At 42.8% G+C, this 27,880-nt stretch overlaps 1 protein-coding gene across 1 annotated transcript in view; it reads left to right on the top strand.

Annotated features, from left to right (window-relative positions):
- Positions 1-27,880, top strand: part of UNC80 (unc-80 homolog, NALCN channel complex subunit) — a 124,160-nt gene that overhangs the window by 56,091 nt on the left and 40,189 nt on the right. The window contains exons 26-44 of the mRNA XM_059476229.1: positions 45-210; positions 3,585-3,788; positions 5,327-5,427; positions 8,088-8,285; positions 10,372-10,479; positions 11,161-11,299; positions 14,896-15,077; positions 15,447-15,578; positions 16,094-16,280; positions 17,691-17,822; positions 18,300-18,443; positions 19,847-19,947; positions 20,232-20,318; positions 21,081-21,264; positions 21,855-21,949; positions 22,862-22,951; positions 23,307-23,408; positions 25,404-25,584; positions 26,921-27,189. Coding sequence (XP_059332212.1) covers positions 45-210; positions 3,585-3,788; positions 5,327-5,427; positions 8,088-8,285; positions 10,372-10,479; positions 11,161-11,299; positions 14,896-15,077; positions 15,447-15,578; positions 16,094-16,280; positions 17,691-17,822; positions 18,300-18,443; positions 19,847-19,947; positions 20,232-20,318; positions 21,081-21,264; positions 21,855-21,949; positions 22,862-22,951; positions 23,307-23,408; positions 25,404-25,584; positions 26,921-27,189 — 2,802 coding nt within the window. The remainder of the gene's footprint in view (positions 1-44; positions 211-3,584; positions 3,789-5,326; positions 5,428-8,087; positions 8,286-10,371; positions 10,480-11,160; positions 11,300-14,895; positions 15,078-15,446; positions 15,579-16,093; positions 16,281-17,690; positions 17,823-18,299; positions 18,444-19,846; positions 19,948-20,231; positions 20,319-21,080; positions 21,265-21,854; positions 21,950-22,861; positions 22,952-23,306; positions 23,409-25,403; positions 25,585-26,920; positions 27,190-27,880) is intronic.

Genomic DNA, 27,880 nt, shown 5'->3' with positions numbered 1-27,880 from the left:
GCTCACACTGCTGGCACATGTGTGTGGTCTCCGTTCTGCTGCAGGACCTGGAGAGCTGCAGGCTGCGGCTGGATCCCGAGATGGACCGACACAGGTATGAGAGAAAGATCAGCTTTGCTGGGGTTCTGGATGAAAATGAAGATTCAAAGGATTCCCTGCACAGCAGCAGCCACACCCTCAAATCTGAGGCTGGCTTCGAGGAGAAAAAAGGTTTGTCAGAACAATAAGGCTTTTGTACTCTCAGGGCTTGTGAAGTGGCGCTTGATTTTGTGTTTTCATTTGCATAGACTGTGTTAAAAAGCAGGCAGCCATGGAGTCACGTGGCTTTAAACCATTTCTGAGACGCTTTTGGCCTTCAGGGTTCAATATAATGAATGTGAGAAGCAAAGATGTTAAATTTTATAAAACAGTGCTATGACTGAAATCAATCGAAAGCTTTGCACAATTGCTAAAAAGGAGCAAGCCTTGTTTGAAACTGCCTCTTAGTGAGATGCTGAGAAAAGAAGCATCACTATTTGATTCACTGTAAAAATAAAGATCAAAAGTGGTGTTTGTTTTTTAATGATCACAGTTTTTCACTTTGGGGAAATCACAGATAGAAGGGAAGATTGGTATTTTTCCGTGGAAAATCTGTACGGGTTTGGAAGTCATGGCATCACAACAAATTAGTGTGATTGGCCTCTTGAATTCTTTGCTACCACATGAAAAATCCACTGTGTGGCTTTTGATGGCTAGCAGATTGATGTTACCAACATCCTCAATAATGTACAAGCAGACTTCAAGCTCACTGTGTTTGCTGAGAGCAGCAGATCGTTTCCATTTTTGAGCCATCTCATGCAAGACTCACATTCTATCTGATGGTACAAGTGTTGCAATACAATATAGTCATTGTGTGTGTATTTGCAATTAGAGACTAAACTGCCAGATACCTCTAGATCACCCTCTAACAGGTTTCCTAGAACTTTTTACTTTCTGTCTTGTAGTAGTTATTTACAGGTGCAGGGATTTGAGTGATAATTTTGATGATTGCTTGAAAAGGTTAAATGTTTAATGATTGTTTCACAAGAATGAGGTCTGTGGCTGGTTTTCCTCTCAGAACTGTAATGTCTATTAATGAATTGGAGGAGCTTTTATTGACTTCTGCCAGCTTTGGGTAAAGTTTATGTTGTCTTCAGCTGTGACCTTGCCACAATTACTGGAGAAAATATTAGAAATGCTTCCAAGACTTGTGTGGTGTAAAACTTTCCCCAAACCTGTGTGTCTGGTGGGCCAGTTACTTCTGTGCAGACCCACCTAGGAAAGGTGAGCTGGTTAAATTGATGCTCAACCTCATTTTGTCTATTCTTGGTATATTGGCGGCCCAGAAAAACACACAGCCTTATGGTCTGTCTGTTAGTCTTAAGATGTGTGGGATAAGATGTTTCTGCCTGTTTAGATGAGAAGAAGTTTAGGTTGGGGTTGGGGTTGGTTTTTTTTGAGGATACCTTCAAGCAGGCAGTCCTGCTGGAAATTGCTGGTGGAAAGTCTCTAACTATCCTCTTTTTCTTAGAGACAATGCTGACTTAGCTTTTCCTTTGCATGTTGCTGTGCTACAGGCATAATGGATTTTTGCAAAGATAGTATTGACTTTCTGCACCCTTTTCTCCATTAAACTACATTTTCCTGGAGTTTTGAGTTTTCTTTCCATTTTCCCTTTTCCCTAAGCTGTTTTCCTTTACTAAAGCTGCCTCTTTAATGATTTTAGACATGGAGAAATTGACTATGGTAGGAAGGTTGAATCCTAATATACTTTAGCAAAAATGTAATTCCAGTATTTTAGAAGCTTAATAAATGCAAGGTAATGTTATATTTTAAAATTACAATAATTATGTTCTTCTCTTTGGCCACAGCATATTCTTCTGGGAATCCACCTGGGCCAAACACTGCAGAGGCATCTTTCATAATCTACACTTTCCTAGATAAGAAAACGTTGTTGTGTGAATGTAACTAAGTTTTGCTTGCCTGCAGTGAGGGGTTTCTTTATCTCAAACTCTTTGATGAGTGCTAATCTGTTTCCCTTCATTTTTCTGGAGTGTTAAAAACTTTGCTCTCATTGCTCCCCCCAGGCATGGCTTAGCAGCTCCCCCAAAGCCACGGGTTTACTGTATAGAATCTGCTCCAGGTAGGTCTGAAATGCAGACACCACAGCTAGGTAGATACAGGCTCTCAGATGATCACAAGTACTCTTTGGGTGCCAAAATGGGATTCTGCAGAGCTCATGAAATGCAGTTACATGTGCTGAAGCAGTCTGGGATTTGTGGAGCTGATGTGAACGTTGTTCAAGCAGAAGCGATTGCTGAGGAACTTAGCATGGGCACTTGGAGGGAGATTCTTGGGTCACCCAGCAGTACTTTGCCAACTGATTTGTGAGGACTGAGGGATAGCTCCCAAAATATCCAGCTGCCTTTGACCAGGATGCTAGCCACTGCAAATGGGAGTGGGAATTCCATTCTGGAGGAGCTGGGGGCAATCTCAGGAGTAAAGGTGTGTTTGCTTTATCCTGAAACCAAAATACAATTCCATTTAAATCTTTTTCTTACCCATAGTATCCAAAAAGCTCTGTGCTGTTGGTTCCCAACCACACACCAAAGGTAATTGATCACACGTGGCCTTGCCTGGTTAGACCTGCAGTAAAATGACTGAGTGTTGCAACATTTGGACTGACATACTGCCATGTACTGCCTTTGAACTGGGAGGAGAATGAAAGTGCAAACAGTTGGTGCTTTAAACATTGAACCATTCCATGTCTGTGCTCATCAAAAATGCAGAGTGTCAATGGATGTTGTTAATGCCTGAAAGCTGCTGATTTGTCTGAAGGAGAAGATCTACTTGCTTCTGTTTCCTCTAAAGCATTCTAATGATGAAGAGTAACATGCAGAGACACGGATTTATGCAAACCTCACTTCAGAGAAGCCTTGAGTGCTAGCCTCATGGAGCAGACTCCCCTCTTGTATAAATAAATCATTGATCCTACTGCAGAGCTCAGGGAGGTTTACAGAGCCCAGGCCCATGGGAAAATAGGTTTGTCCAAGGTGCCTTGTGTTCATGCTTGGGATTCAGCCAGCTATCCATAGCAAGAGGTGATGCTGCACTAATGTAAACTCTAAGGACTGGCAAAGAAAACTACAATTCACATCCATTGGGCAGATCCTGCTTCCTGGCAGGAATTGATTCAGTTTGGTGTAAATTGTAGGATTTTCTTGTCCACGCTTTGGGTTTCTGTTAGTGCAGATGACTCCACTTGCTGGTGGTTGAACAAGGGCTAATTCCAAATACAGACAAGGCCTGAGGTGATGTACCAGATCTCCAGGATTTGAGGTGTTGACCACATTTTTGTGAAGCATCTTTACTCCCCGAGTGATCGAGCTGCATTGGCGTTGGCTTTGGAGGGAGCCTCTGACCCCACTCTGATTCCCTGGCAGAAGACGCTGCAAATACAGGCTGGCAGCAAAGGGCTGGGAGGGCGGGGAGGGCCAGCATCTCTTTCTTTTTTAAATGGGGAAAAATTAAGGGGAAAAAAGTCCTCTTTTATTCTTTCAATACAGTTCCCAGCAGGAAGATCAGGATAGGAGGCTCCCGCTTGCTCCAGATTAAAGGAACCCGCAGTTTCCGGGTGAAGAAGGGGGGTTCCCTTTCCAGCATTCGCCGGGCCGGCAGCCTAAAGAGCACCAAGTTATCACGGCAGGACTCAGAGTCTGAGAATGAGGAGCTGCAGCTGTCCCACAGCAGGGACACTGTCACTGATATAGGTAACTTAGATGAGTGGGTGGAAAGGGAGGGGACAGCAGGAAGGATAAAATACTCTTGATGTGATCCCAGCAGAGCTAGAAATGATGAGAGAGATCCCCACCTCTGCAGGCTAGGAAAAATCTGGAGCTCTCTTCAGGGACTGCCTGGGCCAGGGCCTGGGAGGAGCACAGTACAAATCCTGGGTGCAGTGTCAGCTCCATGCACAGCTTGTCAGCTCAGAACTGTGTTAAAGCATGAGCTCTTAGAATGCTGGCCTGCCAGCTGAACGCTTGCTGTCTGTAGGGGAGCACATGCACCTGTGTATCTGCACATACACACACCCCCCTAAATCACAGGATATCATGAATACATGAGGTGATATGTATATATGATATTTTATTGTCCATAGCAACAGATTTGCTATATGTGTGTATATATTTATATATAAACACATATGTATTTAGGCATGTACTTCATATTCTGTGTCAGATATGATGTCATAAGCATGTCTGGTGACATGTAAAACATGTATTCATATATGCAGAGCATTAACATTCACATGCTGCACACTATATTTCTACATACTGGCATATAGATTTATTTTTGTGGTTTACAGGTGCTTTCTTTAGTATTTAAAAGATGGATGTCTGTAAATTTATCTTATGGGAACCAGATGTGCATCCTACTTTGTGAAATCTCCATCACAGTTGAATTAAAGGGCTTCCCTTCACGATTGGTGTTAACCTAAAGCTGTGGATACATTTAGAGCTGGAATAACCTCCCAAGTTTAATGGTCATTTTTATGTTGCCCAAAAGATGCTTCAGTAGGAGAACACGGGGAGTGGGATTGTCAATTCTGTAAACTTTGACGAGTCACAGTTCACTTAAAGAAGAGAAAAAGGGTAAACTAAAAGTAATTTGCAGCCAAGTCCTAATATCATTAGTATTAGTTTTATAGGAGGCCCATAGGGTGTGAAGTGGTTAGGGGAAGCACAGGGGTCAGTGAAATTCTCAGGGAAATCTCTCCCTTGGCTGAGGTCTGAAGTGTTCTAGTGTTCTAGTATCAGGATTTTTTTCCCCTTTCATCCCCATGGCATTAGCAGTTTCTATGGGCAATTAGCAGGGATTTTCCTGTTGGCATTTCCAGTTGGGTGCCACTTCTGGTTGGATTTTTGTTGACTTTTTTAACCACAGAGCCCAGTCAATGCAGATCACTAAACCAACCATTTGCAGCATCTGAATGGTGCAAAGAATTTGTTTATGATGGTTTTGGATTATCCATTTCCCTTCCATTAAAGAAAAAAAAACCTAAAAATGGAGGGACAGATGTTTGCTACTGACAAGATGGCCCATGGGTCAAGTCCAAATAGTTCTTGTAAGTGTCAAGCCAGCAGAGGACTGGGGAGGGATGTCCCGATGCAGTCTTTCCAGTGTGACATACTCTGTGTACTCTCATCTGTTCCCACAAGGCTGGCCTGGCTTACAAGTGCTGTCCCTAGTCTTAAAGCACACAGGGAGCAGTAAAAACAACAACCTTTTGGGTATTTTTCTTTTGAAGAAGGGAGCCCTTGGAGCGCGAGCGAGCCCAGCATCGAACCCGAGGTACTGAGCAGCACGGGCATGGAGGAGAACTATCACCGGAACATGTCCTGGCTGCACGTAAGTACAAGCTGCCAGAAGTGCTCCCAAGGATGGCATTTTCAACTAAGAACACCTTGGTCTGGCAAAAAACAGATCACAGTTTGTGCTTTTCCCATATAGCATAAAGGATCTCAGGTGTAAGTAAGCTGCGACCTTTGGGGATTGTGTGTTTGCCATTTCTGAAATGGAATTAAACCTCCTTCTCTCTAGTTCATATATTTGATTTGTTTTCTCCCTAGGTGTGCAGGGACAGCCATGCTGCCTCAGCTGAAAAATAAATTAGCTCAGTACCTTATCTCCAGCATGGCCAGTAGTGTGTGTTTGAGGGAGAGCAACAAAATGGGCTACAGTGTGAGCTGGACTTCTGGGAAGTGGCATTTTAGAAACTGCCTGTGTAAGCCAACAGGGCCTTGTTGAACAGGGGCTAATTCCAAATACAGACAAGGCCTGAGGTGATGTACCAGATCTCCAGGATATGAGGTAGTTTGTGTAGTCTTGACTCTGTCCAGCAGCAGACAGGGGTACAACCGTGCAGATATGGTTTGGCCATGCAGGGTCTAAGGCATCCCTTTGGGCAATCTCTGTGCCCTAGACTTAAATCTCTGTGATTTAGACTTGCCAGAAGTCAATTGGGCAAGTCTGCATTGCTGTGCCATGATTGATGGTGTCCTGTGTGAGCACAGACACTCTTTGACTTCTGAGTTGCCTTTGGGAATGGCAGCTTGATATCTGACTTGATATCTTCATTTTTCAATACTGACTTGATGTCTTCATTTTTTTTCCCTGGGTATTTCACAGAGCTGCCCCATTCCTATGGGGTGTGGGCAAAACCAGGCTTAATCTAATAGTTTGATGTCAGAAAAAGTTTTTGATAGTTTTCTTTTTCAGATGAGGCTGGCAGGGCAGGGAACTTGAATGCCATGTCTTCCAATCTAGTACCTCAATCCCTGGACTACCCTGCTTTCTTTAGTACTCCAATGCTCTTGGTAATGGTTACACCTCATTTGGAAATTCCAGTGTACTAAAGTGAGCGTGTTGGACATATGTGTTTGTATTAGAGGCTGCATTACTAGTGGATAAGGGAATTTCCCTAGTTAGAAGCTTAAGATACATCATGGTGTCCTTGCTCAGTGTGGGAAGCTGCATGAACTCATGAATTCTGAAAGAAACTTGAGATGTTTGTCTCACTTTACATGAGATAACCTTGCATAGGAGAAAGGAAAATTTGAAAAATCACCTGATACAGTTAATGACACACAAGTACCAATATTACATGACAATGCTATTTTTTTCCATTTGTTAGAAAGGAGGAGCGGTCACTAAAACTAAAACTACAAGCAAAACAAAAGCCTGCTTTACTTAGTTGCCACAAGCAAACAGCTCCAAAGAATCACTGGCTCCAGTCGCTGCTATGAAGGCATCAACATTTCCTTTACATGTCCTTTGGGGAGCTTGATGTCCTCACTACTCTAAATTACAGCAATTTATAACAGTGGACCAGAGGCTGGTAGAAGCTCTACAGTGCTGCTGTACAATTTGCACATTGATAAAAATATTGAGTTTATTCTTGATTGACCCCAAAGTGATAGGAGGCCAGAACAAGGAGGCAGACACAGGAATCCCACAAACATTACATAGATTTGTTTTAGGTTAAGCTCCTGTCATTTTTAGAAGTTTCAATATTTTAAGGTTGAGAAGGATGTGGCAGCCTGGAGACAGAGCCATCAGACTGCAGCTGCACAGACATAGACACAGTGGATGAAAAATTGGGATAGCTTCCCTCTGGTAGTTCTGGGTACTTCAGCACTGGATTGTGGGGAGAACACAAAGATTCATAAAGGCCTCTTAAGACCTGCAGTGTGAATGGCTTGGAGATGTCTGTGTGTTCCTCAGTGCTAATTAGAGGCTGGGTTTGTGTGTAATGTGAAGATCAATGTACAAAGAGCTGCTGGGCTGAGCTTTGCTCCTCTGGCAGGAAACCATCTGAGTTACACCAGAGAATGGCCACTGAAGTGGAGACTTGCCAAGGCTATCTTTAATTAAGTAGCTTAGAGACTAATACCAGTGTTTCTGCAGCAGGGCTCAGAATAGCTAAATTCCAAAATATTTACCTGATTTCTAGCTAAGTTTTACTACTCCTTGCTGCCATATGGCAACGCTAGTAGAAATAGCAACTGAGCCAGCTCCCATAGAGCTGGGCTGGATGGGTCTGCCCAATGACATGCAGAGCAACTGACACAGCTTATTTCTACCTGAGAGCATCCTGAGATATTTCCCTCTGCACCCCTTGAAGGAAACTAACCCCAAGCATGGTGGGTTTGCGGCTTTATTAACAATTGGGTGGTTGATGGTTTCCAGTCCAAGCTCTCGTATCAGAGTGGTGATACAAACTGAGAGTATGCTGTTTTCCTCACCCTTAACCTTGCCACTAGCCAAATATACACATCTATAGCAGCTCTGTTCCTTTTCTTTGTTAGCACTAATGTTTCTTTAGCCATGCCCAGCTAGTTTGCAAACCTTTTGTCAGTATGAAGACCTACACAGACAAATACCTTTTTAAACCTGCGTTGAGCTTCACATCTCCCTACCTAGGCTGAGAAAAAGCTGGCTTGCCCGTCCCAATCCCTGCCTGTGCAGCTCCGTTTTCTGTAGGTAACTGTTTATGCTTTAATTTCCAGGTTATGATCCTGTTGTGCAACCAGCAAAGTTTCATCTGCACACACATTGACTACTGTCACCCCCACTGCTACCTGCACCACAGCCGCTCCTGCGCTCGCCTTGTCCGCGCCATCAAACTGCTCTATGGGGACACAGTGGACTCCCTGAGGGAAAACAGCACCCTGAACAACGTGGCAAGAGGCAAAAAGCAGAAGGAAGTGAGTAAATGGAAAAAGCAGTATGTTTTAGGGTTGGTCCATGTCATGGTTGCCTTTGCAAACTGCGTGATGTACTCATACAGCTCTTTCATGACAAAATGGATACAGGTTTTCCTAAGCTTGGCTTTGCTGTAAAAAAAACCCTGAATGCTGAATTAAGTCATTAATGTTGAATTAAATCATTCGGCATTATGTAAGGAATGTCATCTCTATTGACTGGGATGAATCTTAGTTGCTGACAAGGTCATTTCAAAAGCTTACAACCTGACTTCACTTTTAATGCTCTTTTGTGGCCTCTACTTACTACCCTGTGGATTCTGTCTCTCTTTGTTCATGTTTTTTTCTTGTCTATTGGTAATAATCGCTCTTGAAATTCTTTTAAAATCTTAAATAGTTTCTTTCTTTTAGGTCTGAGCTCTCAGCTGTTCCAAGAATTGTACACATTGATCTTTAATGTTTGTCTCCTTTTAATGACCCTTTCAGCAGGGTATTCAGACAACTTTGTGCCTTTTTATATGTAAAAGTGTACTTTTAACTTCAGTGGAAATACATTTCTGCTTTCAGGAAAGTGCTCACCCAGACACCAACTGAATTGTGTCAACAGTTAAACCACAGCAGGCAGACTACAGTTATCCTGAATAATTGTAATGGCAGAGCCATTCAACTGCTTGGCAGTAACACTGAAAACAAAAGTGTTCATGGAACTGTCATGAAGCTTTCAGCTGGGTAAAGAGGCTGGCAGTGGCATATGAAGGGGAAAAATTAATTATGCTTTTTTCACCAACCAGGAGATTGTTTGTTTCCTGTCAAGTTAGGAAATTGAGAGACGTTTTCATGGAATAAAGCACAGAGCAGGTGAATCAGAATCTAATGTTTCTGCTATCCTGAAAACTGTAAACCCCACATTTTTCCTCTAGCACACAAAAGCACAAGTTGTTTAGAAAGAGAAGCAGTCATTTCCTCTTCAGAAGGCAGGCAAGAGATGAGTAGCTGGTGTGTTTCATGAAAGGCAGCAAAAGAACTGTGCATTTCTTTGGCTTGTTTCATCTCTAGCTTTGAATTGCACGACAGAGATAGGCATTTCATCATACATCAAACCATCAAAGCATTTAAGAAACAGCAGGAAAAAAGAATTTGAGAGGCAGTGAGGTCTCCTACAGACACGTGCAGGGTGTTTGCACAGACCTCACTTCCAGAGAGCAATTGACAATCTTTGTTTTTTTCATAGTCCAAGAAGGACATGGAAGTGTGTCCAGAGAAGGGAATAGAGAGGAGGAAGGGGCAGGAGCGCCAGGAGTAGCTGAGGGAGTTGGGGGAGCTCAGCCTGGAGAAAAGGAGGCTCAAGGGGACTTCCTCAGTCTCCAAAACTGACAGGAGGGTGCAGCCAGGTGGATGTTGAGCTTTGCTCCAAGGAAACAAGGGACAAGACTGAGAGGAAATGGCTCAGGGCCATTTGAGTTACACCAGGGAAGGTTTAGATCGAATATTAGCAAAAAATTTCTTCTCTGATTGGTTTGTCCAGCCCTGGCACAGGCTGCCCAGTGAGGCAGTGGAGTCACCATCCCTGGAGGACTTAAAAAAAAGCAAGGATGTGGCACTTGGGGACATGATTTAGTGGTGGACTTGGCAGCATTAGATTACTGGTTTGACTCAATGATTTTAGAGGTCTTTTCCCACATCAGTAATTCTATGATTCCGTGAGAGGAATCATTCTGTACACTGAACACTTCCATTGGTAATTTTTTAGAGAGAATCTTTAGACTTTTCGCCTATAACCTACTTAACTAAATACATGGGTGTGCCACCAGTGAAGTTTACACAGAGAACATTCAAATTGTTCATTTGGTTTACTGACTTCTGCCTTAAGATTTTATTGGGAAAGGCATTGTTAAAAATAGAAGAAAATTGGATGAAATGTGTTGTCCCACTGATACTAGGCCTGTTGCCAGCAAAGAAGAAGGCTTTGGGCTACAGCTCTGGTACCAGATGGTTTCTAGTATATGGAAATTCCTCTTGTACATAATCTCCTTTTCCACATTTTGAGCAATATAAAAGTGAACTCCACTTTGTTTTTATTTCCTGCCAGTGTTCAGACAAGTCATGCTTGAGAACTCCTTCTCTTAAAAAGAGAGTGATCGATATCAACTTGGAAGGGAAGAAGGACTCTGGAATGCTAAAATACATCAGGAACCAGGTATTGATTAGACCATATGCTAGTTAGTGAGGCAGATATATAGGTGCCATGTTAAAATGCAACAAGAGGGAAAATAAATATGGATCTCTAAGCCCATGTGAAGAGCTGTTCCTGAATATCAATCAGTTCAGCTCTACATCTTTTCCCAGTCTGAGTAATACTAAATTTAAACTTCTTAAGGAAACATGGTCAAAGAATCCTTTAAATATTTACCATTAAATCACAATCTGCATCTCTGGCTTTCCATAGTGCCATATGCACCAGAGCTGAGGATTAAAAAAACCAAAGAATTCACAGGTATGTTTAACTGCAGCCTGTCAGTTTACAGTATTTGTTTTCTTTCTTCTTACTTGTTCAAAGTTCCTGAAGAAGCAACAGCCTGTTCTTAGTGAGAGTTTAATGGACCTGTATTGCTGGTTGTGCACCACTTTGGGAGAGTTTGGCTTTCCTTCTGTCCTTGTTTTTGGTGTTTTGACGATGTGAGGGACAAGCAAAAAACTCTAATGTGGAAACACTGTCCTTTTAGTATAAGCTGAAGGCCACATTCCTTCTATGGAGCATTTTCTGAAATAGTTGAACTTAGAAGTTATTGGTGGGTAATTTGCAGACCAAAACCAGAGTAAAATCACTGAGTGTGTTCTCCCCTGTGGATAGCTTGAGGCATGGCTTGGTTTGTTGCAGGTGATGAGCCTGTCCCCTGCCCCTCTGTCGCTGCTGATCAAGGCGGCTCCCATCCTCACCGAGGAGATGTACGGGGACATCCAGCCAGCAGCCTGGGAGCTCCTGCTCAGCGTGGACGAGCACATGGCTGGGGCAGCAGGTGAGACAGCCACACACTCAGGGTGGCTGCTGTGGCTGCACAACTCACGGCACTTGGCAGTTCTGTAGTGGAGGAACCTGAATGGCACCACACGTTTCTTGGTTTTCATAGACCTTTGTGTGCTCTGTGGAAAAGAGGTGGTCAGAAGGATCAGGAGGGCACTCTCTCTGGGGCCCTGCATGTGGTGGATGTTTGGAGAATATTAAAATTAGCATTTGTGTTCAATTGGGTTTGTAGGCAGAGGAAACACTGTGATTCAGGCTGTCCAGAGTCTACTGAAGCATTCTGTATGTTGCCTCATGGAAATGTTAGTACTGATGCCTTGAGAAGGCTCACCTGGAACAGAGGCTAGATGGAAATAAAGAATAAAGTAGGGATTTATTAAAAGGCCTCAATGGATCCACCTTGGGCAGCACAAGAGCCCAGCCAGGGCTGCACCCAAGATGAACCCAAATGGTCACAAAATAGACACTCGGTCATGGGGTCTCTCACTTTTATAAGTTCTGGTCCATTTGCATATTGGAGTTAATTGTCCAGTTATAGCTTTAGCCCATGAAGTCCCACCCTTCTTGTTTTTCTCTCTTCAGTCCACATTGTTTATACTCTTGGGCCTGAAATCTGTATCAGCTGTCCTTAGTCCCCAGCTAGAGCAGGAATTGTTTTGTCTCAATACTCTGTGAAGAGAGCTCACCATCCCCTAACATGGAGCTCACACACTAAAGCAGCACAGAATCTGAAAAATATAAAAGCTAAAACCTAAAGTATTAGTACCAATTGAGAGCTCATACCAAAAGTGACACAGGGAATGAAACTGTCATAGCTCCTGTCAAGCTGTATGGAAAATTCCCATGTTGCTTGGAGAGAGCAGCATTGCTCATTAAGTACTGTTATTGTACTAAATATCTAAAATTTTCCATTTCCACTTGGTTTTAAAGTACACAGATGATTGCTGATGACACATAGTTGAGAGGCATCTTTAAGACAGATGATTAGGACATCATACACTTGTGAAAGCAGGACTTTGAAATTTTGCACCTGGCATGAAATTTATTACCATCATATATGTTGTTGCAAAGTAGTAATAAGAATTTTTCTGCTTTGAGCTTGGATCTTCTCCCATGGAAATTATCTAGGTTCAGAGTTTATCCCTTGGCCAAAAGATGACTGACCTAATGACCAGCTGTGAAAAAATAAACAGGATATGTCAGAAGAAATATTTCCTTAGCAATTCAAAGTATTAATGCTACTGTAAAGCATGATGTACAATTACCTAGAACACAGCACTTAAATGCACAATTTTGGTCCCTGAAGTGAGATATTTATGTGTAACAGATGCTGTTAGGACAGCAGGAAGAATGAGGGGCCTATATGATATATAGGATATTTATTTAATGGATTCAGATGAAGAAATAATCTGCCTGATGCAGTACTCCTTTCTCTGCTTCAAGTCCCTTTCTAAAGGAATAATTTTGGATACTTTTTAAACTATATGATCTTAGAGGTCCTTTTCAACCTTAATGATTCTGTGATTCTAATAAAAAATCTGCATGGGCTACAGGGAATGGGATGAGGAGTGCTATCTGGCTGCTGCTCCAAAGCAGCCTCTGAAATACATCTTCCTTCTTCTCCCTTTCTTGAAGGGAGGACTAAAATCCATTTGAGGGTTTGTAGTAGCTTTTTTTAGAAGAAGGTGAATACAGCCCAAACATAAATTGCATTCATTGAGGTCAAAGCCAGTGCTGCTATACAGAAACTGGATAAAAAGAAAAAAACAGAAGGTGGATAAAAAGAATGCCTTGTTCATGTACTGCAGCACCATCTGCTGACCTCTCCCAAGGCTCTGTTTCTGTTCTTGGTTGCCTCAGAATGAACTCACCCTTTCACATGTGTCCTACTAAGACTTGTTATAGTCTGAGGAGATCACAGAGCAGAAGGAACTCTCTGAAGGTCCCCACAGGTTTTGAGCAGCACCAGGAGCCCAGGCAGTCAGAGACTAAACCTTGTTGTCCTGTCCTCCCACAAACACTGCTCTGGGGCCTGGCACCTGCTGAATAAGCATTGAAGAAAACATTGGCAAATGTCTTCTTGCTACTGTGGAGGAGCAGCCACCAAATCTAGAGAGATTATCTTCAGTGCTCTGCAGGGAGCTGCTGGTCAAGGAAGCCATGGATTCTCTGACACCACTGAGCTCCCAGAGCAACAGGAATCCCTCTGCTTCTGCCTCCTGCAGTGCCCCTCTGACACCATCTGCATTCACTGGCCTCCATCGGTCTGTACTTTAATTAATGTCTCTTTATATTCAAATATGATCCATTGAAGCAACTATTATAAATAGAGATGGGAGCTTAGATAAGTCCCTGCCTTTTGCCCAGGCCTCTGGCAGCAGGCAGTAGCTTTGTTGGGGTGGCCAGCACCCCGAAACCCACTCTCACTCTCAAATTCTTTAATAATGGCTGATTTGGTTCATTATAGAATAAATTATTTATTTAATAGACACAAAATTAACATACATAAGCTTTTAAACAGACTATTTGCTACACAGGAATAAAACAAAAAGAGCTACTAGTAGAGAACACACAGTGCACAACAGAGGTACCTATGTTACAGCTAGCAAAGAAACAGTACAGCTTAAAATCCAATGTACTGGTGATGGGGTACACATGGAATCTTTCCTCTCAATTCCCAGGGAAAGTGTCTGTGGAGTCACATCTGACCTTCAGGAGAAGATGGAGAATATCCCCTGTACATTTCAGGGAGTGTGTAGGAGACTTCTGTCTCTGTAGAATTTTGTGTAGCTTTTATAGATTGTAAAGCTGTCTCTCAGGAATTTGTAGCTTATTTCCTCCCACCTGGTTTTACACTCAGTTGTTTATTTGGAGTTTCATTTGTGGCACCAGGGATAACTCACTGCTTGACCTTTGTCTGGCCTGAGTCACCTCAATTCTTCATGGAGGTGGGGAAGGCTCTCCAGAGATGTGCACCAGGTGGTGGAAAGGCCAGATAAACTTTTCTGTGGTAGGAGAAGTGTCCTGCCTCAGCTGCCATCATGCTGCTTTGCTTGGTTCTTTGTCTCGCTCTGTTTTCTCTTGGAGACAGATTGGGATCATTGCATGGAGCCCACTGAAATAAAAACTGGTTTGTGCATGAAAATATCCAGGTGACTTCTACTGGGGCTCTGTCTCCTGTTCCAGAGCTTCTGCTAAAGGCAGAGTTTCTATTAAATCAGCCTTGATTAATCAACACAGAAATCACTTGGAAGTGGAACCTTTGAAAGCCAAACTCAAGTAGTCCCTTTACTTCAAGAGATGTTCTTATTTTGAACAAGTCATGGCTGAGAATATCAAAGGGGGACTCTATTTTAAAAAGCAGGTTTTCCAGAAGAATTTGCAAGCTTCAACTGTAATGCTGTGTGCCTCCAAAAGGTAGAATCACACATGCTTGGTTTCATAAAGTAGCACAGTTTTCTCTAGGCCTGGTACATTGGTGATCCTATTTGTGGGGTTTCTTTTGGTGTGGGTTTTTACACCTGCAGATTTTCTTTGCAAAATAAATATATTATTGAGAAACACAGGTGATCAGCTGTTCTCTCCCTGCAGCTGCCATGTTCCTGCTGTGTGCTGTGAAAGTGCCAGAGGCTGTTTCTGACATGCTGATGTCCGAATTCCATCACCCAGAAACAGTGCAAAGACTGAATGCCATCCTTAAATTTCACACGCTCTGGAGGTTCAGATATCAAGTGTGGCCAAGGATGGAAGAGGGAGCACAGCAGATCTTCAAGGTAGATAAGACAAATGAAGGTTAATGATGGTATTTACAGCTCGCCTTATGGGATAGATGTTTAATGACAGACTGCCATGAAATTTCCTGAAACTCTGTTTTTAGGGAAAAAAATAATTATTGTATAAGTCTCACTGGTGGGGGAGGTGATATGGAGAAGTCCTGTATAAAATAGGAAGAATAAAATGGGAGCTCAGGTCAGGAAATATGAGAGAAGATGAGTGTCATACATGGTGCTACAGTGCAGTGAGATACAGAGGTGGGAAAAATTGGCAGAGTTAATTTATGCCTTGGGTTCTTGTGTTCACATTCAATTAACAATACTGACAATAGTTTGCTGTAACAAGATGTCTTTCATGGTTTTGTTTAGATTCCTCCTCCAAGTATAAACTTCACTCTGCCTTCTCCTGTGCTGGGGATGCCATCTGTGCCAATGTTTGACCCTCCCTGGGTCCCTCAGTGCAGTGGGAGTGTGCAGGACCCTATCAATGAAGATCAGTCGGTAAGCAGACATCCTGAGGGTAAGCTCCGATTCCTCTCTGTAGAGGTGTGGGGTAAATTAAGCCAAAAGATGTGGATTAACTCTGAGATTGTTGGGAAAAAATCTAGTATAGTCAGTGTAGGACACAGAATTTTCTACATGGGCATCAAGCTTTTCTGTTTGTTCACTGAGGTACTGCACTGCACCTCATATCCCTGTAAGAGACACTGACTTAGATCTTAGAAGCACACAGCTGCTCTCTCTCCAAGAGAAGATTTTTTCACTAGAACTGCCTGAGAGACAATTTAGTCTGCACTGGTTCCTGTGGTGTCTCCTGGGATGAGTTTGCACCAAATCTCATTGTAGGTTTATTTCCAATAATTCTCCTGGTGAATCTCTGTTTAGCTGGCACCAGTCTGATTTATATTTAGAAACTGAGCTGCTGAACCTCACTGAGGTTAAGCCTTTATCAGAAAATCTGTGTGCACCTTACCTAACAGCTTCAGGCTGTGTTTCTTCTCTCTTGCTCCCAACAGAAGTCCTTTTCTGCCCGAGCTGTGTCCCGTTCCCACCAGCGAGCAGAGCATATCCTGAAGAACCTGCAGCAGGAGGAAGAGAAGAAGCGCCTGGGCAGGGAAGCCAGCCTCATCACTGCCATCCCCATCACTCAGGAGGCCTGCTACGAGCCATCCTGTACACCAAGCTCTGAGCAGGAAGAGGAAGGTGTGCTCTGGGACCAGGGACTGCATTCCAGCAACCTGAGAGCATTTCCCACAAACACAGAGCGCTGCTCAGGGCAGCGACGTCCAGGAAAATTTATTTTTAGTGTTAGGGAAGGTCTCAACCACATCCAGTTGTTGAAGAGTCCAAGTCATTGAGAAAAAGTGTGTTTGAAAATTATAGAGCACTGCTTAGAGCAGTGATGTCCAGGAAAACTGATTTTTAGTGTTAGGAAGGTCCCAACAACGTCCATTTGTTGACGAGTCCAAGTCATTGAGAAAAAGTGTATTGAAAATTAGTACCAAAAAAGGGACAAAACCTTGGATATATTGAGTTCTTACTGGGTGATAAAGAGACTGACCCCATCTGCCCCAACTTCAGTGGAACTCGGCAGCATTTTACATCTCAAAGCTCCCAGTTTCTTGCAGGATTTAACACAAGAGAATATGCAACAGTAGGAATGAAATCCATCTTTCCTAACTTCAATTCTCTAGTAATTAAAGTGTGGGAGGAATTGCTCTTTAGCTGTATCTGTCCTAAGAAACTTGGGATATACTGAATTGCCTCTGGGGTTTTCTACCTTTGTGGTGAATACTGGGGGAACCCAGGAGACCAGATCAAGCTCAGTACCAAACTTTGAGTCAGCCAAACATGACATAAGTAGCAATAAGCTTAGTCTGTGGGTGAGGAGTTTTACTGGCCCAGGCTAACAGAGCACAAAAACTTCCTTAAAGGCATTCCAAAGTGTGTGCCATTAGGTGAGTAGAGAGTAGGTGAGATCTAAGCATACACTGGGTAATATGCAAGCAGAAATCCTAATTTTTAAGAAAAACTGAGCACCAGCAACAATGACGGCTAACAGGGAGTGGATGAATAGGTTTTTCCAGGGGCTTTTCCAGGGTTTTTTCCTGTGTTCTTCCAGAGGTTTTCCCAGGATTTTTCCAGAGGTTTTCCAGGATTTTTCCAGAGTTTTTTTCTGGGGTTTATAGGGTTTTTCCCAGGGATTTTCCAGAGGTTTTCCTGGGGTTATTCCAAGGTTTTCCCAAGGGTTTTTCCAGGATTTTTTTTCCTGTGTTTTTTCCAGAGGTTTTTCCAGGATTTTTCCAGAGTTTTTTTTCTGGGATTTATTGGACTTTTTCCCAGGGGCTTTTTCCAGGGATTTTTCATGGTTTTCTCTATTAAAATGTGATGCACCAGAGCACTGAACATTCTTATGCACCAATGTTCTGCTGTTTCCCAAAGCACGAGCAAAAAACCTCTCTGGCTGATCTTGACAGCTTTTAAGTTGTGTATTCTACACAATTACCTGACAATTTTTCAGCGTTCTGATTGGGTTGCAATTGCTGTCCTTCAAAAGCTTCCTTGGAGCCTGCTGGCTGGATCTGGATTGACATTTCCTGTTCTGTTTGTCAGTAGAAGAAGTTGCCAACCTGGCCTCCCGCCGCCTGTCTGTGAGCCCGTCCTGCACCTCCAGCACCTCCCACAGGAATTATTCCTTCCGCCGCGGCTCCGTGTGGTCGGTGCGCTCAGCAGTCAGTGCAGAAGGTGGGTGACTTCACTTTGCAGCATTCCCTCCTAGGATTCATTCACTGGAAGCCTTTCCTGTTGACCCATAAAGCTCTGGTGTTCCTTTTTGCCAAATATATTCCCAAGCTTGAGCTCCTTTATAAAAAGTTACTGCCCTTCATTATTTTATTTACCCCTGCTGCCTCTTGCCTCTCATGTTCTGCTTGGAGAGTAGTGCTACAGGGAGCACTCCAGCTGAAAAGAAAGAGATTTTAGCAAAAAGAACTGGGTTGCCTACAAGAAAAGAAATGTAAATTGAAAAATTATGTATTTACAGTGAAAATTCTTGATCAAGAAATTGGCTGGAGGCTTCATTTGTACTTTGAAATAGCTGCAAACCTGTCATGCTTGCAATGTGTTCTGATCTTTGTTCTGCATGTACAGGCACTAACAAAAATGTTTGTCTAGATAGTAGCACAGTGTATTCCCTGACTCCTCTTCCTCTCACTGCTCCAGATGAAGAACACACCACAGAGCACACCCCAAACCACCACGTGCCCCAGCCACCCCAGGCTGTGTTTCCAGCGTGCATCTGTGCTGCAGTGCTCCCCATTGTCCACCTGATGGAAGATGGAGAAGTCCGGGAGGATGGAGTAGCTGGTATTGACCTCCATTAAACTTCAAGGCATTGTTGCTCAAGGATGGCAGAACCAGTGTCAAAACTTTGAATGTAGATTTGCAATAGAAATGTATCTTTGTAGGGTTTTTCGTTTTTATTTTCTGCATAATTTGTGTTTGGCATTGAGAGGATTTTGCCCCTTCGGAACCCTAACAAAGCCCCTAATTAAAAAGAAATATTGAGAAGCTGAAAAAAATCTAGTGAGGGGATACAAGGATGGTAAGAGGCCCAAAAGAAATATTGAGAAGCTGAAAAATTTTGGTGAGGGGATACAAGGATGGTAAGAGGCCTAACACAAGTGTTCTTTGAGGAGGAACTCTAGGAGCTGGGCTTGTTTGCTGTGATTCAAAGGAAACAGAGAGTTAGAAGAACGCTGACTTAGAGTTTACAGCTTGGGAAGTTCAGTTTAGAAATTATGAAGGAAGTTAATCACCAAGTGCATAATTTCTGTTGATTCTCCATGCACAGGGGTTATCAAACCCTGGCTAGTCATAGCTGTGGTTAATATACCCAGTGTACATGACAGCCCTGCTCCAAGCAGGGCTTGGACTGGAGACCTCTGGAGATCTATGCCCACTTATATTTTTGTGTTCCAATCACAAGCAGAATGTCACCTTTACACAGCCTGAACATTTTGGTCATGGCCTATGTTATAGTCTTCGTAAATTAATAGTATATTTCCTTGTATTTGTTTTATTGAAAGTGGTAATACCTGGTGGGCTTGGTGGGCTATTCTGCTTTGTTCATCTCTCACTCATCATGTCAGCTAGTTGTGGATTTAACTTCCTGTTACATTTTGTGTTCAGTTTTAGCTGTATGTAGCCAGCCCTCTAAACAATGTATGTGTGATTTTGTGATCAGGAGCTGAGTACTGAAAACAAAATAACGAGTAATTCTATGTTGTTGTTGACCTTCAGAAAATTGCAATTAATTGCACTTGAGGGAGTTGATCATGAACACAATTCCCCTCTGACTATCTAATACTGTTCACCAACACCAGATCAAATCATTCTATGAATCACCATGAAATTGAACTTATTTGCATGAACAAAACAAGTACATGAATTTATTTCTCTCAGTTGCTGGGGTTTTTTTCCATCTCAAGTTATGAATCCAATCAATTATTTCGTTATCATTCCTTAACAGTTGTGAAGTGCTTCATGTCATATCACCAGTGGTTAGGGAAGGTTCAAATAACCTGTGATTATTATTTCTGGGATCACTGCACTGGTTACCAGGAATTCCAGTGCATCAAATGGTGTCTTGGGTGTTCAGTATAAAATATGGCAGAGTAAGGAAGAGGACTAGGGAGGTTTTTTTAAGTATAGCAGTTCATGGCTCTTCCAAGAGACAGTTCTGACCTGGTCTCCTTTCTCTCTCCCAGTCAGTGCTGTTGCCCAGCAGGTCCTGTGGAACTGCTTGATTGAGGATCCCTCTACAGTTCTGCGGCACTTCCTGGAGAAGCTCACCATCAGCAATCGCCAGGTACCCTCCCCAGGGACAGGGACACAGCTGCCCCTCCCCAGGGACAGGGACACAGCTCCTCAGGGCTGGGGAGCACTCCAGGGACACCACTGGAGAGAGAACATTTGCTGTTATAATGCAGCATGCCATCATTTGGCCTCAGTCTTTGTCCCCTGATGTAAACAGGACACAGTTGATTTATCAGCTCTAAGCAGAGCTTTTGCTCCCAGCCAAGCTTTGAGCAGCTGTTTAGGGAACATGGCATAGGCATGATGGGAAGAAAAAAACTTTTGCTTTTCTTCCAGGATGAGCTGATGTATATGCTGAGGAAGCTTTTGTTGAACATTGGAGACTTTCCTGCCCAGACGTCTCATATCCTCTTTAACTACTTGGTGAGTAGCTTGTGGGCCCACTGTGCAGCCCAGAATCTCTCCTTTGCCTTCATGTGTGCAATAAATGCACTCAGTTTTTCTTATATAGCTCATACTTGCTCCTGCTTGTGCGTGCAAGCCACCAGGCTTCCACCAGCCTTTCTGGCCTTCTGGGGAGAGGAAAAGGAACCTTTCTGTTTTCATTAAATCCCTAAGCAGCCTGTCATGGATTTCTGAACTGAACCTTGGCCAATGAGTTGAAGACAATTAGAAGGGTCCCAGCACCAAAAAATTTTAATTATTTTACTTAATTTGGGTTCAGAAAGTGCTTTGCTGATAGACAGTCCTCTTGGAGCAGATCTAGCAACTTCTTTCAAGACTGTGGACAAATGTAGTTAGGAGGTGTTGCAGACAAGATGTATGCTTCTCCAGGGAGCCCTCTGAAGTTTGTGAGTTGTCTACTTGGCAGCATTTCAGAGCATAAAGAACAGGAAATCTCTAACTGCAGACATTCTCACTTCTCCTCATCTGCAGTGGTGCTTAAGGCAGGAGTACATTTTGCCCCCAGTCCTCATGATCTCTAGAAAAAGGAAGAATAGTACAGGCAGATTGTTCTTTAATGCATATAAAATTTCAAGATGAAAGTTTCATGAGTTTATCCCTCTGAATGAAGAAAGGTAGAACAATACTGTTATTCTGTGTTACAGAATATTCTGTGTTCAATGCTCTGCACAGTTAAAAGAGTGTGTACAACCTGATATTCCTCTTTCTCATTCCTTGCAGGTGGGTTTGATCATGTATTTTGTACGGACTCCGTGTGAATGGGGCATGGATGCCATTTCTGCCACTCTCACCTTCCTTTGGGAAGTGGTGGGTTATGTTGAAGGACTCTTCTTCAAGGATCTCAAACAGACCATGAAGAAGGAACAGTGTGAAGTGAAGCTGCTGGTGACGGCTTCAATGCCAGGTATAAGAAATAAGTCTTTAAATTTACTTCACTTTATGGCCCAGTTTACCAAAAATAAGATACATCAGATCTGGATCAGAAAAAAAACTTCTACAAATGGCTGCATATTTTAAGGCAGTTTTCCTTCAGTTGAGTATTCAGTCAGTAAATTCTACTGCTGATTCCTTGAGATTCAGAAAACCACTTTAGGAGCTCTAAAAGAAGCAGACAGAAAGTGAATTAGAACAGTATTTCAACCCAGAGCTTTGTGCCAGTTGGGCTGTAAAAGGCTGGAGCAGCATCATTGTAAAACTCGATCATCCAGGCTCGAGATATCTTGCTGATAAACAGGTTTGACCTTTTACATGCTTCTTCCTCAGAGTTGACAGTTGCTGCTAAAGTCAGCTCATACTTTTAGGAACAGCTCAATTTCTCATTAAACTGTGGAAGTGGGAGAATATGTTAACACTCCTTAATGGTTCTAGACAGGACTGGCTTAGTCTGCCTGTCCAGGAATGAATTTCAAGTACCAATCTTCCTCCATGGGCAGACTCCTAAAATTGAGTTAATTAAAGAAACCAGGGAGAATGCAACAACTTTTCTTCCTCCAGGCACAAAAACCCTCGTTGTGCATGGACAGAATGAGTGTGACATCCCAACACAGTTACCAGTCCACGAGGACACACAGTTTGAGGCTCTGCTGAAGGTAGGAGACAGTGTTTGAGCTGGACAAACTTAAATTTACCTCCCATACCTGCATGCCAGCAATCCGTTCTGCCTGATCATCCTGTCCCAGGGTCAGGGAGGGAAATTCTGCTCACAGAGATGTCTGTCTCCCTGGGAGGGGAGCTTGGTTGCAATAAACAGGATCCCACATTTAAGGATATTAGAGATGCTCTGAACTCACAGAAATCCCAAACCTCACAAATGCAACTACATTTGGAGACACTGCAGCTTGCTATTTGCTACATGTTTTTGATAAATATACAAATCATTTAAATGTTTGGGTTTATCAGCACTAGAGACGAGAAATTGATCAAGATCAGAGTGAAAATGATGGCTTGGTAGCCACAACAATATTTTGGTAGCCAGGAGCTATGCAGTCGCTTTCTGCCAAAAATTTCCTGAGTGGTTTTAATTGAGCCACATAGGAAACAGATTTGTAAAGGCTTCAGTTTGACTGAGTGTGTTAAATTTTACTGGGAATCACATCTCAGTGTTTGGAAGTGCCAGAACTTCTGTGTCTCTGCATACCACCTTGTCCTGGTTCAGAGCAAATTTGGGAGAGAACCCAGGACACACCTATCACTAAATCTTGATAAATACCCAGGCCAATATGGCTCATCCAGTCAGACAAATATGTGTGATATCAAGACATCAAGATAATTAACACCAGTCTTCAGGATTGTGAGGTCAGCATGCTTTGATTATCACAAACATACTTTAATGATTATAAAAGGAAATAAATAATTAAAGCCCCAACAGTGTGCCAGTCTGATTGAGGCATGCATGTTTGTACCTTTATAAATTATTAGATGGATATTCTTCTTTTGGATGTTGTGGTATTTGTACCAAACAACTAAAAAGTAACAGGATATTTTGATTTCTTTCTTTTCAGGAGTGTTTGGAGTTTTTTAACATACCTGAAACTCAGTCTTCTCATTATTTTTTAATGGATAAGCGTTGGAATCTCATTCACTACAACAAGGTGAGGCAAAGATCAAGTCCCTGTGACTTTTCATCTTGCTTTTTTTTAAACATCAGGGTTATCTAAAGGAGGAAAAACAGCCTATAAATAGAGTTCTGTCCTGTGAGCATCACATCTTTAGCTGTGTGTGGTAAAAGATTGGAATTTGAGAGAAGAGGGAGAGGCAGAAGACAAGAATGTCTAGTTCTGTTAGAACAGATCAGATTTCTCTTCTGTTTGTGCTCTTTCATGATGCCTGACACTGTCTGAAAGCCTTCCCTTCAGGAAGGGCTAAAGGGCCCTTTTTTCCATTCTGTTGAGTGATGCCATAGTGATTACATTTGTTTAAAATACACTTTTTTCCCTTTCTTGGCAGACCTATGTCCGTGATATTTATCCTTTCCGGAGGTCAGTTTCTCCCCAGCTCAACCTGGTGCAGATGCATCCAGAAAAGGGTCAAGAGCTCATTCAGAAACAGGTAACTCATACCTCTAACCAGAAACAAACCCTGAAAATATTTTTTTCCCCCTTTTAAAGGCTTTTCCTCATGCTGCACGCAGATCAAAAGCTTTTCTGGAGAAGTAGCAGTCCGGGTGAAATCTGCCTTGAGGCCACATATTCTGTACATTATTAAGGAAGATTAGAGTGTGATGTGAATTCCCCCCTCCCCAGCTCTGTCCAGCCAGTTTCCTTTTAGGTGGATCATTTTGCAGAAAATTTAAAAAAGGATGTGCAGGAATGTGCTTAAATATTATGCATTTAGTATTAACAGTTGTGTTTTTGTAGCCAAAAATCAGCCATTGTAATTGTGTTCTTACTGAGAATAGGAAAATACCATCATGTGTGGTTATAAAAGGCAGTTATAATGCTGCTTAAGAGCTACTAGCAGCTAAAATACTGGAAAAGAAAGTCAATGCCATCTCATATGTGTGTGGCACAGAATAGGACAATATTTCATGTGCTGCATCTGTCAGTAGAAAGTCAATAGAAATCTGAAATTACTTGGGATCAACTTGGTTGCTTCCCTGACAGAAATTACTCTGGTTCTAGGAGGTGTCCCACAAATAAATGAGTTTAATACACTCTACATGATCCAAAAATGCTTATAATGGGCTTCACATTTTTGTCAGGGCATTATTTTGCTTTCCACATTTTTATATTTAGAGCACTCAGAGCCCAAAATATTTCTAAGGTAAAAACTTGTATCACACATTTGCTAGCTTCTCTGTATTCATGCAAGATGTTGCTGAAAAACATCCAGCTTCCGAAATAAAGCAACAGTGTAGCAACCACCACTGAGGAGCAAAAAAAGTACTTTTTTACTTGGAGAAATACTTGCTTTGTTTTATTGAGTACTTTTCTTTTGCAATTATAAATATACTTTCTATGGCCAGATGTCTTATCCCAGAAAGTAGATAGCAATTCCAACTTCTTGTTGACTTTAATCTAGGGCCTTGAAGAGAGGAAATACAAACATGTGGCTCTCAGCTTGGGTTTGGTTTCTCTGACCACCTTGGGGCTTACATTAATCTACAGAAAAACCCATGGCAAAGTTGGAAATTGTTCCATAACCACTTGGGGTCCTCCAGAAGACTGAAAATGTTAGATCCATTTTTACAAACACAATCCACCTTGGAGACCTGGGCTGGAGAACTGTGGCACACAAATTCCAGCAGGAGGGTGCAACACCAGCCCTGTGAATTTCACAATGATCCTCTGAGCCATGAGTGCAGCATCCTTTGGATCAGAGCTATCAGAACCCAAGAAATTCCTCTAGCTGCCCTGGAGGACTTGAAAACCTAACAGAGAGCTCAAAAACCTAAGCACAGAGTCAAAACCACCTGTGCCTTTGACTTTAACCAATAGAAACAATTACCAACTTTGTAGAAAGAGTTACAAACCACAAGAGTTTGAATAAAATAATAGTGAATTTATCACAAAGTAGAAAAGTAGAATTTTGGAGTTTTAGAATGAAGATTCAAAAAGCAAAATAGAAGAATTTTGGCGTGTCCTATCATTCTTCCTATTTCTTTTTAGCCTCCATCTTCTAAGTGATAGTAGCACTTCTAGATTAATTTAGAGTAGAGACAAACTGTCTAACATAAGTAATAAGTATTTAAAAATTATTGTAAATCAAATACACGTAGTTTTTAGTATAATAAGATAACACACTGACCACTGAGGGTGGTCAGTGTGCCTCAACCTGACTTGCCAGACAGACCTTGGCAGGTCAGGGAAAAAATGTTATAGATTAAAAATAAAATAAACAACCTTGAGAACGAGAGCCAAAGAATCCTGTCGTCTTCCTCAGTCTTGAGGCTGGGAAAAAAGACTTTCTAACACCTTGGAGTCATCTCAACAGCAGAAACCTTGTCAAGAGCACGCCCTAGAACTGAACTTGCTGAAGTGCACGGACATTTTAAAGGTTTCTGGATTGGGCTGACGTAGATCTTTGTCTCTGTTTCCCTGCCAGGTGTTCACCCGCAAGCTGGAGGAGGTGGGGCGGGTGCTGTTCCTGATCTCGCTGACGCAGAAGATCCCTCCAGCCCACAAGCAGTCCCACGTGTCCATGCTGCAGGAGGATCTGCTGCGCCTGCCCTCCTTCCCCCGCAGCGCCATCGACGCCGAGTTCTCGCTCTTCAGTGACCCCCGAGGTACGAGCCCCTGGAGGGCTGCTCTCCTGGAGGGCTGGACAAGGCACACAGAGTTCAGCTGATGCCTCAGGGTTTAGATTTTATATTTTTCAGATTCTGTATGGCTTTAGTGTGTGGGTCTGGGCTTCATATTAAGGGTTGGTAAGCTCACTTCACAGAGTAGGGAGACAAAACAATTCCTTCTCAAGGACAACTGATACGAATCTCAGGCCCAAGAGCATAAACAACATGGACTGAAGAGAGAAAAACAAGAGGCATGGGACTTCATGGGCTGGAGCTGTAATTGGACAATTAACTCCATTATGCTAATGGACAAAACCTTATAAAAATGTGAGATCTTGTGACCAAGCTCTCTTTTGCTTCCATCTTGGAGCCATCTAGGCAGAGCCATGACTGTGGCTCTGGTACTGCCAGGATGTGGCCTTTGAAGGCTCTTCAACAAATGCCCTCTTTATTCCTCTGAACTCTGTCTAGCCTCTGTTCCAGCCCTTAAGGCACCACAGTGAGTGCTTCATTTGCCTTACTAACACACAGGCTTGCAGCTTTTCTGGAAGCTGATGAATCTCTTCCTGAGGAAACCAATAAAAAGTTGCTGGTTTGTAAGCACAGCAGCAGAAAAGGCTTCAGTGTTAGAATTCTCCAGGCAAGGCTACTTGCTTTGGACCCAAATGAGAATAAGTTTTAATTGACTATTAAAATTATGTGTGAGACTACCTAAAAATAATTTCTCAAAGTTCTTTGCCATCTACTTTGAGGAAACAATTGACATCCAAGGAAGACTGAGCAAATTCTGCAGCAGGGATAAAGAAACAGTCCACACATTAACTTTGCTCTGGATGTAAAGCAGGTTTTCCAGCCTGATGCTAAATAGGTTAAACAGGCCATTGTTGCACAGTGGTAAGCATTGGCAAGTTCTTTACCAGCGCTAAAGGCACTTGATTTCAGAAGCATTATTGTAACTCTGCATCAGTTTCCTGTAGTGTGTGAGTCACCTGGGACATAAAACCTGAGCATAAATCTGCACAGCCTCTGTGTGGGGCAAATGATGCACATGCAAGCTCAAATCTTCCACATTTTAAGAGAAGAGTGTCCAACCAGCAGATTAATGAACCGTGCGATATTTATCATTCTTCATCTTCATATTGATGCTTTCAGTCAAGGTTTGCTCAAGTTCTGTGGGCACTTAAAGAAACACAGGGTGGGGGAAATAACTTTTAAAAGGCAGAAGGATGGTCATGGGGTTGTGGTGATGGTTGTGGGATGGTTCTTTGCAGTGAGGTGAGGCTGGCTGTGGTGGACAGAGCTGACTGCTGCTGATTGCTCTTCTCCCCTGCAGCCGGCAAAGAGCTCTTTGGTCTAGACACCCTTCAGAAAAGCTTGTGGATTAAGCTGCTGGAAGAGATGTTCCTTGGCATGCCCAGCGAGTTCCCGTGGGGGGATGAGATCATGCTGTTCCTGAACGTGTTCAACGGTGCCCTGATCCTGCACCCCGAGGACAGCGCCCTGCTCAGGCAGTACGCCGCCACCGTCATCAACACGGCCGTGCACTTCAACCACCTCTTCTCCCTCAGCGGCTACCAGTGGGTGCTGCCCAGCATGCTGCAGGTGAGCCGTGCCCAGGGGCAATCCCAGGGAATGCTGCCATGTCCTGCTGACAGGGAGCAGCTGCAGGTCACACCTTGGCAGGGAATTCTTGCCGTGAGAAGAACTTCCCGTGAGTTCTTCCCCGTGAGCCTGGCAAAGGTTGCCCAGAGAAGCTGTGGCTGCCCCATCCCTGAGAGTGTTCAAGGCCAGCTTGAACAGGGCTTGGAGCATTCAGGGATAATGGAAAGTGTCCTTGCTCATGGCACAGGGTGGAACTGGATGGGCTTTGAAGTCCCTTACAACCATCCTGTGATTCCATGATGGAATTGACAACAGGGAAACTTTGATCTGCTGAGTCCTCATAAGAGATTTTAGATTCCCCAAGAAGGCAACAATGGGACGGCCCAAATTAGCTTTCTGTTTCCTGCTTGAGTAAATTGCTAAATTTTCTGTTCTACATTGTGTTAAGTAAATAAATGTCTGTTTTCCTTTCTCTGTATTTCCACACAGAAATATGAAATTTCTGAGCCATTCTTGGCCCTTAGGCATTTCTCCGTGGTTTTTATTTCAGGGGTGGCTGAAGTTTGGGAAATAGTTGAAATATCTGGATTTACTACTTGCTAATTAAAACTAAATTATATTCACTTTTTAAGTATGAAAATAACTTAAAACATTTATGAAAAATTGCATGTTTTTTCTTGTGAGTAATGAC

This window comes from Ammospiza nelsoni, chromosome 7, assembly GCF_027579445.1.
Source record: "Ammospiza nelsoni isolate bAmmNel1 chromosome 7, bAmmNel1.pri, whole genome shotgun sequence".
Taxonomy (NCBI): Eukaryota; Metazoa; Chordata; class Aves; order Passeriformes; family Passerellidae; genus Ammospiza; species Ammospiza nelsoni.
The sequence above is the reverse complement of the archived record's forward strand: the minus strand, read 5'-3'. Positions and strand labels throughout refer to the sequence as shown.